General features: G+C 40.3%; 1 protein-coding gene across 10 annotated transcripts in view; it reads right to left on the bottom strand.

Moving 5' to 3' along the window:
• UTRN (utrophin) overlaps positions 1 to 19,053 on the bottom strand; it is a 567,941-nt gene that overhangs the window by 370,749 nt on the left and 178,139 nt on the right. For 9 of the 10 annotated variants that reach the window (XM_055433618.2, XM_055433617.2, XM_055433621.2 and 6 more), the window contains 5 exons: positions 18,701 to 18,881; positions 16,078 to 16,223; positions 14,499 to 14,711; positions 3,445 to 3,558; positions 2,539 to 2,694 (listed from right to left, as the gene is read on the bottom strand). In XM_055433618.2, the coding sequence (XP_055289593.2) occupies positions 2,539 to 2,694; positions 3,445 to 3,558; positions 14,499 to 14,711; positions 16,078 to 16,223; positions 18,701 to 18,881 (810 nt within the window). The remainder of the gene's footprint in view (positions 1 to 2,538; positions 2,695 to 3,444; positions 3,559 to 14,498; positions 14,712 to 16,077; positions 16,224 to 18,700; positions 18,882 to 19,053) is intronic. The other variant, XM_055433625.2, reaches the window with a different exon arrangement.

Genomic DNA, 19,053 nt, shown 5'->3' with positions numbered 1-19,053 from the left:
AAAATTTCTTCAACCTTCCTACTACTCAATGAAATACAATAGTTTAGAACTGCTTTACATAATTACTCACACAGCACGTGGCTGCCTCCTTGCTGGAGACACTTAAAAAATTTTCCTGTGCATTTATCCCCATACTTTGAGTCAATAGCAATTCACAATTAATTCCATGCTGTCATTTGTGTATGTATGTATATATGTAGACAGATGTTGTTGTTGCTATTAAGTCGCACTGTCGTGTCTGACTCTTTTGAGACCCCATGGACTGCAGCATGCCAGGCCTCTGTCCCTCACCATCTCCTGAAGTTTGCCCAAGTTCATGTCTATGTCCGTTGTCGGTAATGTCATCCAGCCATCTCACCCTCTGATGCCCTCTTCTTCTGCCCTCATAGATACACAGGTCTAAATATCTACATGTATCTAAGGCTCCATCAATCTATCCATCTATCTCTTTTCTTCCTTGCTCCCCATCATCACTTCCAAACCATTTTCCTTATTTACTTCCCCAAAATACCCCAGCTCCTTTTAAGCACATATCATCAAATTATAACACATTTAGAGGAGTCTGAATTTGACTAGAATATAAGATGATATCATGAAAGCATTTTCTTAAGTGTGACAATGATATTGCACTTTTGCAGAAGACTGTCCTTCATTGATGGAAGAAGCATGCAGAAGTATTTAAGAGTGAAGTGTCAAAATACTTTCAACTTCCTGACAAAACCACATGTAGCAAAAAAAAAAAAAAAAACAAGGCATATGTGTGGGTGGTGTGTATATATATATGTCAAGAGGTGGGGGGTGAAAGAGAAAAGGCAAACATGGTAACACACTAACAATTGGCAAATTTAGGAATGGTTTATGGCTGTTCACTCAACCATAATTTTAACTTTTCTTTAAAATTCAGCTTGTTCAAATAAGGAAATTGTGGGGAAACAAAATACTCAGGGATGTAAATATAAAGTTTTCTTGTATAAACATTAAATAAAAAAACACTGTATTGAGAGAATATATACTATCTATGTGACTGTCTATAGAGTATTCCTGCATTTCACATTTTCTCTTCTCATTTTTTCTTCCCTTCTCACTCACTTCAGCTCTATGCAACCTCACTATTATTTCACTAACAAAATAGAGCAATCAAAAGAAAACTACTACACCGTATTCCGACAGTACCCACAGTTGCTGCCCCAAACATTGCCACAGAGGGATCTCCTAACAGGAGCTCTTTCACTTAAAGGGTGGACCTCATCCACTCTTGCCTAACCACAGACTTTGTTTCAGTCATTAACTTCTCTCAGTCTTCTGTATCACCTCCTCTTTCTAACTGAAATCTTCTTTGGCATGCAAACTTTCAATAATAACTTTGAAAAAAAAAATTACAAAATCAGTTCTTTGGATCCCCATGTCCCTTCTAGTACAAATCTCATTTCTCTGTTCCCCTAAATAGAGAAATTCTCAAAGCTAGTTACCCTTGCCCCAGGACCTCATCTCCTTTCCTCTCCTCAACATTCTGCAGTGTGACTTTCTTTCCCACCACTCCACCAGAACCACTTTTCTCAAGATCATCAAAAGCTTCCATCTAATGTGCTTTCCAGTTTTGACTGGGCTCAGCTCAGCATTGAGCTGTGAAAATTTTTCTCCACCCAGCCTTTGGGGTCTTACTCCTCTGGCATTTCCCCTGGGGCAAACCTTTCCTTCTTAGCATCCTTGGCTGGTGATTAGTGCTGGAAACCCTATTTGCATGTATTGTAATTTTGAATTGAGTCCCAGTATGGGCAGCATCACTTGACCTATTCCCACTAAAGCTTCTCCTTGAGTTTGTCACCATTTCAGTAAATGGCACCACAATTTACACAAACTGGAAGCTTCACAGAAATCCAGAACAGTTGCTAACTATTCACCTTTTCTCATATCACATTAACTAATCTATTACTAGACTCCCATGTCCGCTTTCAAAATTTAGTCCAAACCTAACATTTCTCATGACCTCCACCACTATCTCCCTAGTCCAAGGGGCCATCTTCTTTCTCCAAGACTGCAGTAACCTTTTCAAGATTCTCCCCATTTTTATTCTCGCTTTCCCAGAGCAAATTATCCACATGGAAGCCAGAGTGATCCTAATGGATCTATCATATGTCAGTTCATTGCTCAAAACCCTCTGCTTTCTAAGTGGAATCATACTTGAAATAAAATTCAAAACCTATGTCTCAAAATCAATACACAACCCATCTCTACCTACCTCCTGGCCCCAAATCCTTCCCTCCAACCTGCTAACTCTTCCCTGCATTCTATTCCAGCTACGATGACTTCCTTGTTCTTTACTGCACACATCAAGTTCATTCCCATCCGGGGCAGAGTGGACAACAGTACCCACCGTTCATTAAAAAAGTTATCCAATTCTTGCCCCAATCTGTCACCCATGCTGTAGTTATTCTAGATCACTGGTTTTCAGTCTGGATGGGATATAAAATTACTCAGTCAAGAGAAGCCATTATCTACCTCTTGAAATTCACATGCAGGTTAAGCTGAAAAACTTACCTCCTTGCTAAATTTCTCCAGTTGTGATTGGCAGTCAATTAGTTTTGTTTGCATCCAGGCTTTGATTCCAGCAACTGGACAGCTTCGAAGGTTAGCCTCTATTTCTTTCATGTCTTTCAGAGATGATTCGATTGTTTCTATTTCATTAACAAATGCCTGAACACATAAAATAAGCCCTTGTTGAGTCCATTCCAACATAAGTGGATGCCATTATTATAGTTTGTCTGCCTCTAACGCTTGGGAGTAAAGACGTTTAACGACTTAAGAAATATTGTGTCTTAAGAAATTCATTTCACTTGGGTGATTCAAATAGCCATCTGCCAAATCAGACTGCAAATACTTGACTCTCAGCAGGGAACAGTACTTCTGATTAATTTACAGAAGCCTAATGATTCCACCAAATATAAAATGCATGAAATGTTACTGGCAAACTTCATTTGCAAAAAGCGTTTTTCTTAAAGTCTCACCATAAGTACAGTAAGATATACAGTTGGTAATTATGACACTAAGACTATCACCGCGAAGTAAAACAGCAGCTACTAATGAACTAAAATTGCTCTTGTGTTCTCCACCCAAAATTTATTCTGTAATAACCTATGTGTGAAAAGAATCTGAAAAAGAAATAGACACATGCATAACGGAATCACTTTGCTGTACATCTGTAACTATTTCCAATATAAAATAAGTAATTTTTAAAAAACTTTATAATCACAGCCAAAAATAGAAATGTGAATTATAAGTCATTTTTTGACTAGCTTTAAAGTCAAAAAACAGGTTTATATTGAAACATATTTTGTCTAGGTTTATTGTCATACCATATTCTTACAATTTTAATAAAAGCAGCAAATAATAAAGAGGAAGAAGAAAATTTTATTACAGCAGAATCCCCAGATCAGCAGAACTCACAGAGCATTGGTCAAGCTGTCTTTGTAGCCCTTCGGCATCTCCTTGGACAGCCTGCTCTTTCATTAAGAAGTCTTTCACACCATCCATCCACTTCTCAATGACTTTCGAATCAGCCTGATCGAACACAATAACAAAGGGGGATATTACTCAGTGACATTCAACCTGCTACAGCTCAAGATCTACTGCTACAGGAGATAAGGCAACTTTTCAAAACTTTGATAGCATCATTTTCATTTATTTTATTTCTTTTTTTTAAAAAAAAAAAAAAACTTCCAACACTGAAAATAATTATTTCCTTCATTGTCGCCTAAAATCCTCATGAGATGATATATTGGTGATCATTCTAAAAATTTCAAAATGTTCTCCAGTGAACAAAGCTATCTTGCTTAATATGAGCTATATCTATGATTAAAAATTCAAATTAAAGGGAGAAATGCTTTTCTAAGTATAATCAGCTTTAAAAAATCTTTCATTCTTATATAAATTCAGAATAATTTTCTCTTTAAGTTAGCTACTCAAAGCAGGATTTGAAAAATAGCACAATGGAGGGAATACAGTAGGCTGTTCTTAGTTCTGTTATTGAATGCTTTGTTATCTAAGACCCAGTATCGCCCACTACCCAGCTCCATTCCTTCATCCAGCACTTACTAAGCACATTGGTCAGTATGACTTGTTCCTTTCCTTGTACCTTCCTCAACTATTTGTTTCTTGTTCCTCCCTAGGAATGGAGATAAATTAACTATCTTATTCAAAAATAACCTTCAGGCTGGAAAGCAGCCACTATGTCTTCCCTTAGTCTTTTAGTGGTTATAAACTCACAATTCATGCCATGATGTCTCAAGAACACGATACCCAGATACTGTTTTCAACACCCTGATCAACATGCTCCAGTAATTACATCAACTTTTTAACGTACTTAAAATATGCCACCAAGAACCAATTACTCTTATCCTTAAAATGCTGGAATGAATGACAAACAGGGAACCTAAGTGGTATTTCAGATATAGATAGTACATTCAGAAAATGTCATCTAAATTTTTTTTTATTTTTCTTATTGAAGAGTTGCATTTTGTTTCCTTTTCAAAAATTTTTATAGATATATATTATTCATAATTATTATGGTTAGCTAAAACTCCCAAAATTTCCATAACGACCTCAAAAGCATATTTTCCCTACTCTATATTGTTTAATTGATTTCTGTAATAAATTCAGAACTTGAAATTTACAAATATTAACAATACTTAACAATACTACTTAGTAATAAAATAATAAAAAGCCAACAGAATGATTCAAAATTTTAGTCTCTCCACCTTATCAGCTGCTCCTCCCAGCTTTCTCTTATCTGCAATCTGACAGTGAGGCATTGTTCTTCTGTTGGGTTGGGTTTTTTGTTGTTTTTGTTTCGTTGAGTTTGGGGGTTCTTTCCCAGGTGAAAAATAAGGCCAATTACAGTGCCTTCCTGAGCATCCCTCTACGAGGACATCACCTCGTTCATTAGCCAACAAACTTCTTGGCTTAGTTTTCAAAACATGGGATAGCATCTAAGTAGCATTTCACTGTTGGAGAAGGAAATGGCAGTCCACTCCAGTGTTCTTGCCTGGAGAATCCCAGGGACGGGGGAGCCTGGAGGGCCGCCATCTATGAGGTTGCACAGAGTCGGACACGACTGAAGCGATTTAGCAGCAGCAGCAGCAGCATTTCACTTAGGTTTTAAGGGATGTTCCCAAATACTTTACTGAAATCAAGCCTTACCCAAAATGATAATCTGTGAGCACTATTTAAGCTAAATGAGCACACATGAAATGTGAGACTATGAGTCTGTATGTCTAACAATCTAGTATCTTCCTCCAAAGAATAAATGAAAGAAAGCAGTACTGAAAGAAATGAGGTCTGGACAAGGCTTCTGAGTGATGTCCATGCTGATTCCTGGGGACCACCACACTCTTTCCTAAGCACAGGTAAGGTCTCTGGTCAATCATTTATCTACAGCTTTGCCAGGAACTGACATCAAGCTTAGTGCAGGTCCTTAGCTTCTAGAAAAGAATGTTACCCCTTATTTAAGACATTCACCCATCTCCATTGTCCTGGTAATTTCCTCACAAGTTGCTTAATGCGACCTTGAGATCATGGGTAGAACAGTACATTACTGGGGCTGAAGATTTAGGCATCAGAAGGATCGCGTGGTTTTCCATCTAACTCACAATTCAGGCTCTAATGCACTCTCAGTAATGACCACTCCCCACTTTCCAGCTCGCAAGGTCATTCTCTGATGAAGATGGAAAGCAAAGAGGGCTTATGTGGCCGAGCCTTTCAGTCTCCTGTATTCATAATATACCACCCGGAGCAAGCATTTCTCATTCTCCGTGTCCCAAGCACAGCTTTGAAAGCCCTTTCAGTCGCACTGAGCTCTTTCCCCAAGCTTCCTTTCCCTCTGCTCTTTAGCCTGTTTCTGTCACTCTTCTCATACATCCGTGCTACTCTGACAATATTTTCAATCGGTGACATCTCTCTTCCTTGGGGCTGGCTTCAGCATTCAAGGGTCTTATCCAAGAAGACTGCTTAGGAAGATATAGTCAGGGCAGGGTAGGGTGGGGTGTGCAAAAGATAAAAAGTGTAAAAGGAAAGTATAAATACATCTATAGAGTTCATGAGGGCCTTTTTAAACTGTTCACTTAACTTGTTACCACTCCTTGCACTGTTAATCTCTAGTCTGAACTTTTTAAGAATTCAAGGCAGCATTACTGCTGTGTAACTGGGCAATTCATTAAATCGAATTTGGAGTAAAGAAAATTGACAATCTCCTGGGCCAAGAATTTTTGAAACTTATATGGAGGTTTTAACCACAATCAGCCTTGACTGAAGTGAGCAGCCTGAGTGATCCCTGTCATTGGTACAGAAAAGGAAGTCCTGTGCCATCAACCTCCCCCTTCTCTCCCTCCTTCGGACACACACAGACCCTTGTGAGCACACACAGTTCACACACACACACCCGTTCCTCCTCTTACAGTTAAGTGTGTGCATGCTCAGTCACTCCATTGTGTCAGACTCTTTAGTCCGCCAAGCTCCTCTGTTCATGGTATTATTCTCCAAGCAAGAATACTGGAGTGGGTTACCATGCCCTTCTCCAGCAGATCTTCCTGACCCAGGGACAAACCACCATCTCCTGTGGCTCCTGCATTACCACTGAGCCACCTGGGAAGCCCTCTTGTACAATTAAACATGAGAGAAAGGAAGAGGGAAGCAACAGACACCAACAACCCATGGAGACCAATGGATCATCCCAATGATAACAAAGGGAACAGAGAGGAATCTGAAAAGCTGTTTTCACTACTAAAAGTTCTGCAGGTAATCCTGACTGCGCTCAGTTCTAAGACAGGCAGCGTGACCTTTGAAAAGAAAGACCAAGGTCTGAATATCTAGCTCAGCACCGAACCAGCCACGAGACCTTGAGAAACTTCTCAGTTTCTCTTCTGGAAGCTTCCATAGCTCACCTATAAAACAGGAATAATAACAACTACTTTGCCTGACTATTCTGAAAAACAGAGATAGTTTAGATTGGCTCTGGTACACAGGAGGTTTGCAGTAAATGGTAGCTATTATTACTCAGACGTACAAAATCAAGTGCGTTATTACCAAGGTTAAGCCCACAAAAGACTTACCACTTTGGGTTCTGGTGTCTGTTCCCAACAGACACTTCGCAGAACCAGCAGCGAGGGTGAGGACATATTTGCATAAGCATCAGTGTAAAGTGTTCAACTGCTGTCAACATCAGTGCTAATTCCATCCTATAACTGCTCAAAGTGACTGTGTGAAAGACTGCTTATGGTCTTTCTCACCAGACCTGGCTGAATTCAGCTCAGCAGAAGGAACCCAAGTACATGAGAAAAGGCCCAAAAGAAAGGGGCCTGATAACAGCAGCTTCACAAGGCCTCTCTACCCTATGGCTGTACTGCGTGGGACAGGTTATTAGGTCACTAGGACCACGACAGCAGCCACTTGTGTGCAGGTATACGTGAAAGACGGAGATGCCTCCCAATGTCTCCTCTTTCCCTGGAAGAGAACTAATTGTCTCAGTCCACTTGTAGCAGATGTTTCCTGTGCTTTTACAAAATACAGAAATATGCTCATCTTTAAGTGAACTGTACAGATAAGAGGTTACAAAGAAAGTGAAAAAGCTCACATGAAGAGTATTTCTCTGTCCATTTAACACTCAGCTGATGCCTTTATGAGTTTCTAACGTACACTGATGTGTATTTAATATTTTTTTTACCTTTTCCATCCACTTGCAGAATGAATAGAGGAACAGATAAATAGAGATATAGAGAGTACTTAAACAGGGCAATTTCTAATGTTCTATCTTCATTGGAGGGACTTCAGTTCTTTTAAAGCATAACAAAAAATAATTGTTTAAATCCTAGTAAATTTCTAAAATGAATGTTATTATTTCACATGCAGAAACACACTATATATACTAATCAAAAGTAACCATTTCTCATTCCTATTTACATTCATAAATTCTCAATGAAATATAAAATGACTAATATGGAAGTTATGAAAACCAAAGTATCAAATACTCCAGTTTGGAGGGGTCAAAACGCTGCACTGACCACCACGGCTCAAAAGCACTGATTTGTAAGCACTTTGGCTGAGCAACACCTGCTGCTGGGTCACAGAAAAGGAATGTGAGGTCATAAAAACAATTCCATGAAGCCTACACGTCCATCTCCCACCCCCAGCCCCTGAACAGGGATGGAGGAAATCTGAAGCCTGGTATCTCTGGATGGACGACAGTAAGATTCCAAGGTACACAACTACCACCCAAGATTTTATTTACAGCGAAATTCTTGGCATTTTATCTTGTTCCTCCCCCATCTGTTGGAATGTCCACAGCTTTTTAAATAGCCAATATCTAACCCAAGGCATAGGCAAGAAGAGTTGTGAAACCAAATTTAAAACAGTAACTTAAGGCAGTATGTTTCTGTTTTCTTTGATTTATATTCATTAACCTCAAAACAGTCTCAATATTCCCTCACTTAGCACAGAAGACCAGCATTGACACTGCTACTGCATTTATTAATCTGAAACCAAAAGAATTCTTAAACTTAAGATCCAAAAAGCACCAATATTTCCTGTATTAAAGTAAAACACATTCACGAGGAGGAGAAGGAAAAAAAAACCTATGAGATCATTCTATCAGTTACGTGTTACCTAGAAAGAATTAAATCAGTTACAAGGCACATTACTTTTAGAAAATGTTTACCATTGGGGTTTTACCCTGAAATGTGTTCCAAAGAAATTTCTAAACCTGGTTCTGCTTGTTTCAGAGCTCCAGCATGTTCCCTTCTGCACTCTGGGTAAGAAAACACAGAGTGTTCAGTGTGTCTCTTTGTTCATCAATTGAAGGGAGAGGTGTGACTACATGGGTTTCCTGCCAAGGACACCCAGGCATTTAGATTTTATAATAGATCCAACCTCACTAGAGAGGTACGAACGCGTATTATGCCTGCTGCTGCTGCTAAGTCGCTTCAGTCGTGTCCGACTCTGTGCGACCCCATAGACGGCAGCCCACCAGGCTCCCCCATCCCTGGGATTCTGCAGGCAAGAACACTGGGGTGGGTTGCCATTGCAGGCACCTGCAAAGCAGAGGCATCCATATCCACTTGCCTGCTATGCCAGACGAGGCTTCTATGCTCAAAGAGCTCACGCCCTAGCAAAGGACAGACATACAGGTCTCAGCCTTAATAAAAGGTGGCCTGAGATCACGTGATTGTGAAGGTGTAAACAACATGTAGTGGAGGAAGGAATAATTAGCTGTGAGTGTGATGGTGAATAAGACCAAAGACTGCTCGTAGAAGTAGGTTCTTCTTCAAGGATGAACCAAGAAAAGGAGGCTGTAAATTCCTAGCAAGTAAGTGACTTTTCCAGAAAAGGGCCATTGCCCAATGTGTTCTTTGTGACCCACCACACTGTCTCCCCACCCGACACAGCTCACAGGAGAAGATGCAGGCAGGGCTCGAGAGCAAGGAGAGGGCAGGAGATACGAGATGTTTGTGAGAGCACTTTGTATTTTCGTGGCAAAGACAACTAGACGCTTTCCAGAAACACAACTCTGGTATTAGTGCAGACAGTGAATCCAACAGAGAAGTGGCTGTAAGCAGGAGTCAGATTTAAATGGTAATCGGATTATCAGAGCAACAGGTTACATAAAAGTCTGCAAACGGAAGGAAGGGGCTAAAGAGAAGGTTCAAAGAGAAGGGAGGTAAATATTGGTAAATATGAGAGTTTGTGTGGGCCTTGAGGACAGTGTCATGACTTGGAGGTGCTGTGTCCAACCCTGTGCAACCCTAAGGAATGTAGCCACAAGGCTCCTCTGTCCATGGGATTTCCCAGGCAAGAATACTGGAGTGGGTTGCCATGCCTTCCTCCAGGGGATCTTCCTGACCCAGGGATCAAACCCACATCTCTTAAGTCACCTGTATTGACAGGCAGGTTCTTTACCACTAGTGCCACCTGGGAAGCCTATGACATGCTACAGGGGATCTTGAACAGGGTAAGGAAACCATAGGAAATACACTTGTGGCCCCTGAACTCAAAGATATTACTGCTGGTGATAGCAGTGTCTTAGGATTTTATAATATTTAATCCCCATAATTCATAAGAAACTCATGTCAGTAAAATCAACAGTGAAATTTTTCATATGTTTTAAAATATTTTGCTTCCTGGAAAGAGTGGTAGGACTTTCTGTGAGAGTTTTTTTAAAGCACCAGTCAACATCTTAAGTACAAGAACTGAGATCATTAATTTGGCGAAAAACAGATTTAAAGAAGAATTTACAAACATATTTGAACATGATACTGTGAATAACAATGCAGGCCCCACCACTATCTATGTAAAAGAAACCAGCCATGTAGATATGGAAAAGGCAGGCATATAAGAAAAACACTATTTGCCAATGAATAATGGAAAACCAAAATTTGCACATAAAAAGATATCAAGATCATCTTATAAGTATTTTAGGGATGGTAGGGAAACTATAAGTACACAGCTTTGAAAATACTCTCAAAGTTTAAATGTGCTGTGTCAATAAAAAGCATTATTATTTTGAGTAGTGAAATTGATACTCTAATCCATATACATGCATTTGTATACCATCTATTTAAACAGATGTGTATGATACTGGGATACAAGCAATACTGGGAGTATCAATGGAGTCCCTCACAGAGTCCCAGTATCACTTGGTTCTGTTAGTAAGGGGGGAAAATGATTAGAATTAGTCATATTCATGAACTCTTCTTTCTTACTTTGAGTATGTTTATCTCCAGCAAGGATCGCTCTTACTGTTAGCTACTCCAAGGAAAAGAAATGGCACTGGGGAAGAAAAATGAAAGTTGGTCGCTCAGTCACGTCCAACTCTTTGCAATCCCATGAACTGTAGCCTGCCAGGCTTTTCTGTCCACGGAATTCTTCACACAAGAGTGCTGAAGTGGGTTGCCAATTCCTTCTGCAGGAGATTTTCCTAACCCAGGGGTTGAACCTGGATCTCCTGCATTGCAGGCAGATTCTTTACCATTTGAGCCACCAGGAAAGCTCATTGGGAAAGAAAGGGAGCTTCTCAGTGCTCATTCTGTCTCTGTTATTCAATGTCTTCAATGAGCAGTGTGTATGCATTTCTTACACAGTTTAAAATGCATTTGAAAAATAAACAAGTCAACCACTTTTTTCCTAAGAAATGTCATCATAAATTGGCACTGAATCGAAAACCTACAGTACTTCATGCCTTAAAGACAAAATAGAACTTGAATGCCTAGAAAAAGACACCAGGTCAGTAAAAAAGGAAAAACAACTTTAATCTACAAATGAATATTTACTGCAATTATCTTTAGGGAAAAAAGTAAAAGTTTTCCTAAGTGAATTGTGAGTAGTTAAGTAACAAGCAATTCATTCAAAGCAAATATAAGAGAAAAATGTTCTTTAGAATTGAAGAAATACATATTTCAACAAAGAAGCTGCATGATTAGGGAATACAGACATCGCCAACAGTCTTATAGTTAGGACACAAAAAGTAAAAATTTGTAATTCACATTAAAATCTGTTAATGTAATAAAAAACAACCAAAAAAATCTAAATATCCAGACACATGTACTTGAAGTGATTTTTTAATGGAAATAAAGTTGGCGTATGCTCCAACTGGGCTTCCCTGGTGGCTCAGACTGTAAAGAATCTGCTTGCAATGCAGGAGACCTGGGTTCGATCCCTATGTTGAGAAGATCCCCTGGAGAAAGGAAGGGCTACTCACTCCAATATTCTTGCCTGGAGAATTCCATGGATAGAGGAGCCTGGCAGGCTGAAGTCCATGGGGTCACAAAGAGTCAGACATGACTGAACAATTTAAGAAAAAGAAAAGTTGCCTTATGCTCCAATTGGCCTGGATTTGCTACATTAGTAACAACAACAGAACTCTCTTTTGTGTTCTGGAGGAATACTTATTCACCTTAAATTCCATATTAAAATATTGGCATGCATTTAGCTAACCCTAAAATAACACATCAAGATGTCAGAAGAGATTAACCCTTGGGTTAATCTTCACTAGTAAATTTTCCTAACTACATCTCAGAATTTATGAAAATAAAGCAATGATCTTTTGAAAAGATAGAAAATACTTTAACCAGCATTGCTCAACCTTGGCCCTGATGACATCTGGACCAGTAAATTCTTCTGTTGTGGGGGCTGTCCTGTGCATCAGCTGTAACCTTGGCCTCTACCCACTAAGTTGCCAACAGAACCCACCCTTTCCCTATAGTTGTGATAACAAAAAATGTCTCCAAACATTAAAAAATGTCCTTCTGGGGAGAAATTTACCCATGGTTGAGAACCACTGATAATCCAATACTTGGAACATAACAAAAATTTTAAATCACAAATAAGAGTAATTGTGGTTTTTTATGTTGGAAAGAATGACAGTTGAAGACTGGTGGCTCAGACAGGAAAGAATCTGCCTGCAAAGCAGGAGACCTGGGTTCAATTTCTGGTTCTGGAAGATCTCCTGGAGAAAGGAATGACTACCCACTCTAGTATCCTTGCTTGGAGAATTGCACGGACAGAGGAGACTGGAGGGCTGCAATGAGGTCGCAAAGAGTCTAATACTACTGAGCTACTAACATGAACACGTGCGCGTGCGCGCGCGCACACACACACACACACAAAGCGAAGTGGATCCACTCACAAATTTAAATAAGCCAAAAAACTACAGAAAAACACACTCCTCTTCAAAATTAATGGTTTGTTTGCACGAGAGCTCAGTGTAGAACTGCAGCTTACACTTCAAGAAAACTAATTCCTTCCACTATGACCACACACACACAGAACCCCTGCCATCCTTATTCTCCTGTCATGACTTGGAACTGTCCATTGGTTTCTGTGTCAAACAGCTTCCCTCATATTTCAGTGATCCCCTCTCTTGCTCATCTTCCTGGATCATTTCCTAGACTGTATCGCCTACCAGCTTCTACCACATGCTCTGATTTTAATTTTTAAAACATCATTTTCATAAGTTTTGTCATTTCAATATTTCCACTTTCTTTGAAACAACTTTTACAAAAATTCTCATATATATAAGTATATGTATAAAAAAAATCTCTAAGGATATATATATATGTATGTGGACATCTAAATCTCATATTACTAATCTCATTTCATTCACTGAAAAATATCACTGTGTGTCTTCTCTGTGCCAGGCACTATATGAGAAGAATACCTTGGATACATCAGTAGAGAAAATAAACCACAAAAGACCAAGGTAAAGAGGCACTGAAAGTGAAAGTGAAAACCCCTCAGTCATGTCCGATTCTTTGTGACCCCATGGACTGTACAGTCCATGGAATTCTCCAGGCAAGAATACTGGAGTGGGTAGCCTTTCCCTTCTCCAGGGGATCTTCCCACCCCAGGGATGGAACCCAGGTCTCCTGCAGTGTAGGCAGATTCTTTACCAGCTGAGCCACAAGGGAAGCAAGGAGGCAGTAGTGGGCTACAAAGAGAGTGCAATCAGCTCATCCTTCATCCCGACCTTCTCCACCAGGTGAGAAGGTAGAGAAGCTCATCCTCCTCTACCCGACCTTCATTAAGTCCCTTCTTCATCCTCCTTGCAGGTGAAACGTTAAATCCTGACTGTCCCGTCTGACATGGACCTTGACCACTTTCTCCTTACATCCTCACATTATCCTTTCCTCTGGAACTCTCTACCTACCAACATTTTCAGATGGAAGGAAGGATCCTACTTCTGAATAGCTCAGTTGGTAAAGAATCTGCCTGCAATGCAGGAGACCCCTGTTTGATTCCTGGGTCAGGAAGATCCCCTGGTGAGTGGATAGGCTACCCACTCCAGTATTTTTGGGCTTCCCTTGCAACTCAGCTGGCAAAGAATCCGCCTGCAATGCAGCAGACCTGGGTTTGATCCCTGGGTTGGGAAGATCCCCTGGAGAAGGGTACCTACTCCAATATTCTGGCCTGGAGAATTCCATGGACTGTATAGTTCATAAGGTAGCAAAGAGTCGGCTTTCACTTTCACTTTGCCGAATTTTCAAGTCCCTCAAATCACCTGTTTTCCCAATCTGATACTGGTTGTCAGTAGCCTAGTTCAGGTTTTTCAAAGGTCTAAAAATGTCTGAAATCTTATGGAAACAGCTTCAAGAACTCGGCTATCTGCTACTATCCAGGCAAGTTCTACCACTCTAACCAAGTCACCACTGCAATCTAACCACCAGCTATTTCATGCGGGTTCATCTCTGAAACATTATTTTGTCAATTTTAAGCAATTTTCTCTTATCTGCAAGGTCCACTTTACTGCTACCAATAAGCCTTTGTGCTAGGCAAAAAGAGATAAATGTGTTTTCCAGCACCATTAAAAGTATATCTTTGGTTGGAATTATATATCCCATCTTAAGTACATTAACAAACATGGGACCAGAAAGAATGCAAACTGCTCAAATAATAGATATTTACTGACAACTACTACTTTACTCTAATAAACTAAACCTCCTAGTGGCTTTTAGATTTACCTCAAAAGTTCTGAGTTTGGGGGTAATTTCTTCAAGCAAATGCAGATCTTTTGAAACTTTGACCTTCAGTTTGTTCCACTTTCCTTGAACATCATCAAATTCTTGCTTATATGTTTTTTCTATATCTGGGGAAACATTTTTCTCCAAAGCCTTTGTTTCTTCTGCAAGTTTATTTAAGGTAGGTTTTTGATTCACCAGAATTTCATCAAGAGCCTGGAAAACAGAGTTCAAGATTAAAAATACACATAATGATCTATCTGTGAAGATAGATTCAATAACAATGTTTACAAATAGTCAAAGTCACTTTTTAAAGAGAATTTGATCAAAAAAGAATTGTGAAAAACTCATGAAAAGAGAATGTGCCCAGTCACTTCAGCCATGTCCAACTCTTTGAGACCCCATGGACTGAATCCCTGTGGCCATGGGATTTCCCAAGCAAGAATACTGGAGTGACCTGTCATTCCCTCCTCCAAAGGATCTTCCAGACTAGGGGATCAAATCCACGTCGGCTGCATCTCCTGCATTGCTGGCAGATTCTTGAGCGCTGAAACACCAGGGAAGTCCCATGAAAAACCAATAAGTATAATCAAAAAAGTCATAGCTTTCCCTGTATGAGTTGTGTGTGGTTTCAAGACAATATATTGGGTTGGCCAAAAGTTCATTTGGGTTTTCCTGTAATATCTAATAGAACACCTGAACAAACTTTTTGGCCAACCCAACATTCTCTGCACTAAATACCAGCAGAACAACAGGCCCGATGAGGGCCCAGTGTGTAAGGCTCGATGGGGAATCAGTTATATCTGATGAAATAGTGTAAATACATGCTTTAAAAGTGACCAGGGAAGCATTTTCATTCAACACAGAAAACGAAGAACACAATCGATATTCTTCATTTCATTAAAGATATTTTATCCAGGTGAAAATTTTAAGCTAGTCACAACAGAAGGAGAAAATATGCTTTTATTCTATTAAAGGGTTTCCCAGGTGGCACTAGTGGTAAAGAACCCACCTGCCAATGCAGGAGACATAAAAGTCACAGGCTCAATCTCTGAGTTGGGAAAATCCTTGGAGGAGGAAATGGCAACTGCTCCAGTATTCCTGCCTGGAGAATCCCATGGACAGAGAAGCCTGGTGGGTTATGATCCATGGGGTCGCAAAGAGTTGGACACAACAGAAGTGACTTAGCAAATTCTATTAAAAACATTTAATATCTTGTATGGTGGCTCAGAGGTTAAAGTGTCTGCCTCCAATGCAGGAGACCCGGGTTCGATCCCTGGGTCGGGAAGATCCCCTGGAGAAGGAAATGGTAACCCACTCCAGTATTCTTGCCTGGAGAATCCCGTGGACAGAGAAGCCTGGTAGGCTACAGTCCACGGGGTCGCATAGAGTCAGACACGACTGAGCGACAGAACGGAACGGACGGATCTGAGATCTTAAATTATAGTAATTAACTCTCAAATTACAAGAAATATAAGCAATGTTTGATCAATTTTGACCAAAACGAATACATTTTTTAAAAATATTTCAAAATATATGTTAGAAATTATCCTAGACCACTTACGCCTAAAACATATATTACCTTTTTTTCTTGGAGGGCCTTCTCCACCTTTGCAAGATCATTCAAGACATTCAAAGACATCTGGGCCTGATTTTCAGAGTCATTTAGCAGATCTGTCAGTGTTTTCAATGTTTCCAAATACGCACGTGCAGGTCGGCTCTTCAGTTCTGTTCATGGAAAAGTACTCACTTTGAGAAACTATTGTTAGGAAATTAATATTGCCATATCTACTGTTAATCTTCATATATAATAGGTGAATTCTATTACACAAGAAGTTAAACTCCATAATTAAAATTACAAAGGGTCTCTCTTAGAGATCAAATAAATCACTCCACTGGCATTCCTGAGAGTCAGACAGTGGTGACTTCATTCCTGCGGATGTTGATGCTTGAAATATTAAGTAACCCTCCATCATTTTTCTTCATTTCATCATGATGAAATGTCTCTCTGAAGATGGTACTACAATGATCCTTTTGTCTCATATAATCTCCTTTCCCCAGTAGCTACACAAAGAATAAAAGGAGACAAAGATCCCCTCAGTCAGTGATCCTCTAAGTTCAAGTGTGCAGACAGGCCGCCATCCGCAGAGGGGTGGACGCTGAACAGAACACCACAGCCAGGCGCTCAGGTACCCTGAGAAACAATGGCTGCCCCAGCCAGCTGGAGAGATGGGTGCTTCAGCCTCTGACACCAAATTTACAGACAAGCAACACTAGAGCGGAGAGGAAGCCAGTTCCTATGAAGCACAGAGAGCTGAGACTGACCAGCAGCAAGTTAAGAAACCAGAAGCGTTAGTCACAACAGCCAAAGGCTGGAAACAGCCCAAACGCCCATCTACAAATGAACAGACAAGCAAAACATGAAGTCTACATAAAACAATACTATTCAGCCTCAAAAAGGAAGGAAATTCTGACATACCCAACCCACAAAAAGGGACTCTGAGGAGAAGTGAAATGAACCAGTCAACAAAAAAGAAAAACTGTCTGATTCCACTTCGGAGAGGTTTCTAGAATAATCAAACTCATGGAAACAGTAGAATGGTGGCTGCCAGGGGCTGGGGGGAGGAGGAAATGAAGAGCTGCTGCTGAAGGGGTATATAGTTTCGGTTTTACAAAGTGAAAAAGTTCTGGGGCTGGGTTGCACGTCAATGCGAATATATTTTACACTCTTGAACTCTACACTTTAACAATGGCTAAAACGGTAAGTTTTATGTTATGAATATGTTACCACAATCAAAAACAAAAATAAATAAATTTACCAATTATTTTAAAGGTAAGAATAAACATTTAAACTGCTCTTATCAAAACTAAAAGCCTATTTCATAACAGCAAATTGAAAAGGAAGTCCTCTCAAACCCTTCATGGTCTAGATTAAGTGAGTTCAGCCAACAGAAGTATGATGTCCAAATGCTTTTCCATAAGAAAGGAAACATGACACAATTGCTCACCAAGCACACATACAGAGTCTTACACGTCATCACATAACCTACAATTGCCTCAAGGAAGGGTGTGGTTAAATGTGTAACTTTTTAGCATGCCTTCCCCATAGTATTACATAATGCAACACAATTCCTGACTTAAAAGACAAGGAGAAAATAATATATGAGGAATGAGTTTTAAAGATCTATAGGAATCGATGCTTTTGAACTGTGGTGTTGGAGAAGACTCTTGAGAGTCCCTTATACTGCAAGGAGATCCAACCAGTCCATTCTAGAGGAGATCAATCCTGGATGTTCATTGGAGGGACTGATGCTAAAGCTGAAACTGCAATACTTTGGCCACCTCATGCGACGAGTTGACTCACTGGAAAAGACTCTGATGCTGGGAAAGGTTGGGGGCGGGAGGAGAAGGGGACGACGGAGAATGAGATGGCTGGATGGCATCACCGACTCTGTGGACATGAGTTTGAGTGAACTTCGGGAGTTGGTGATGGACAGGGAGGCCTGGCGTGCTGTGATTCATGGGGTCGCGGAGAGTCGGACACGACTGAGCGACTGAACTGAACTGAACTGAACTGAGGAATTAACTTTCCCAGACCAGTCTTAATCCAAAGGTAAAAATTCTTCAAAATGTTCCTGATGTTGAAAGAGGAACACTATTTCTTTGAAAAGAGAAGATGGTATTGCTAAAACGTTAACCATTTGGAGCAAGCGATCATTCTTTTTAGCCCCGTTAGTAATGATATCAGCTGGCCTCCTTCAGTGAAAGGGAGAAACAACACCCTAAAAAAAAAACTCTTTAAAAATCATTATATCCCATTAACACAGTCTGAACAGCATGTGAAAGATGTCTGCATTTTTATAAACAAGTGAGAATCCAGGAAATAGTCTGAATATACTTTAAGAAGTGGGACAGTGGCAGGCACCGAGGAAAATACAGCGAGGCTGGTGTAAAACAAGCAAGTGTACTAAAGGTCTAAATGCATGCTGTGTTATGTCACTTCAGTCATGTCCAACTCTTTGCGACCCCAGGGACTACAGCCCGCCAGGCTCCTCTGTCTATGGGATTTCCCAGGCAAGAATAATGGAGTGGGTTGCCATTTCCTTCTCCAGGTTTAAATATTGGGAGTAATTTTTAAGTCAAGTCAAACTGAGAAAGCAGATGGTGGAATCATCTAATAGAAAAACACAAGAGAATGGGTTTACCATTATCGAGCTGTTGGTGGCGCGTCTCTAAACCCTGTTGGACAGCTTGGTAGCGGCCCACCAAGCTCTCAAAATCCTGCTGGACAAACTCTGGGGCAAAAGGCCGAGACTTCAAGGCTGAGCAGCTTGCACGCAGCATTTCAATTCTGGGGTGGAGGCTACGGAGGTTTGTCAACTCCCGCTACGAAGAGAAAATGTGATCACACAACTTGCTGAGGATGAACATCCTCACAGAAAATCAATCAGAGCAGAGTTCACTGAAAGCATGGGATACAAGGAGCACTTTCTTTATTTTTTTAAATGTATACATATATCCCCTCCCTTGTGAGCCTCCCTTCAACTCACCCCACCCC

The sequence above is a fragment of the Moschus berezovskii genome, chromosome 10 (assembly GCF_049115385.1).
Source record: "Moschus berezovskii isolate FMDL1 chromosome 10, NW_MosBer_1.0, whole genome shotgun sequence".
Lineage (NCBI taxonomy): Eukaryota > Metazoa > Chordata > Mammalia > Artiodactyla > Moschidae > Moschus > Moschus berezovskii.
Note: the sequence above shows the minus strand (reverse complement) of the source record. Positions and strands in the feature narration are given on the sequence as shown.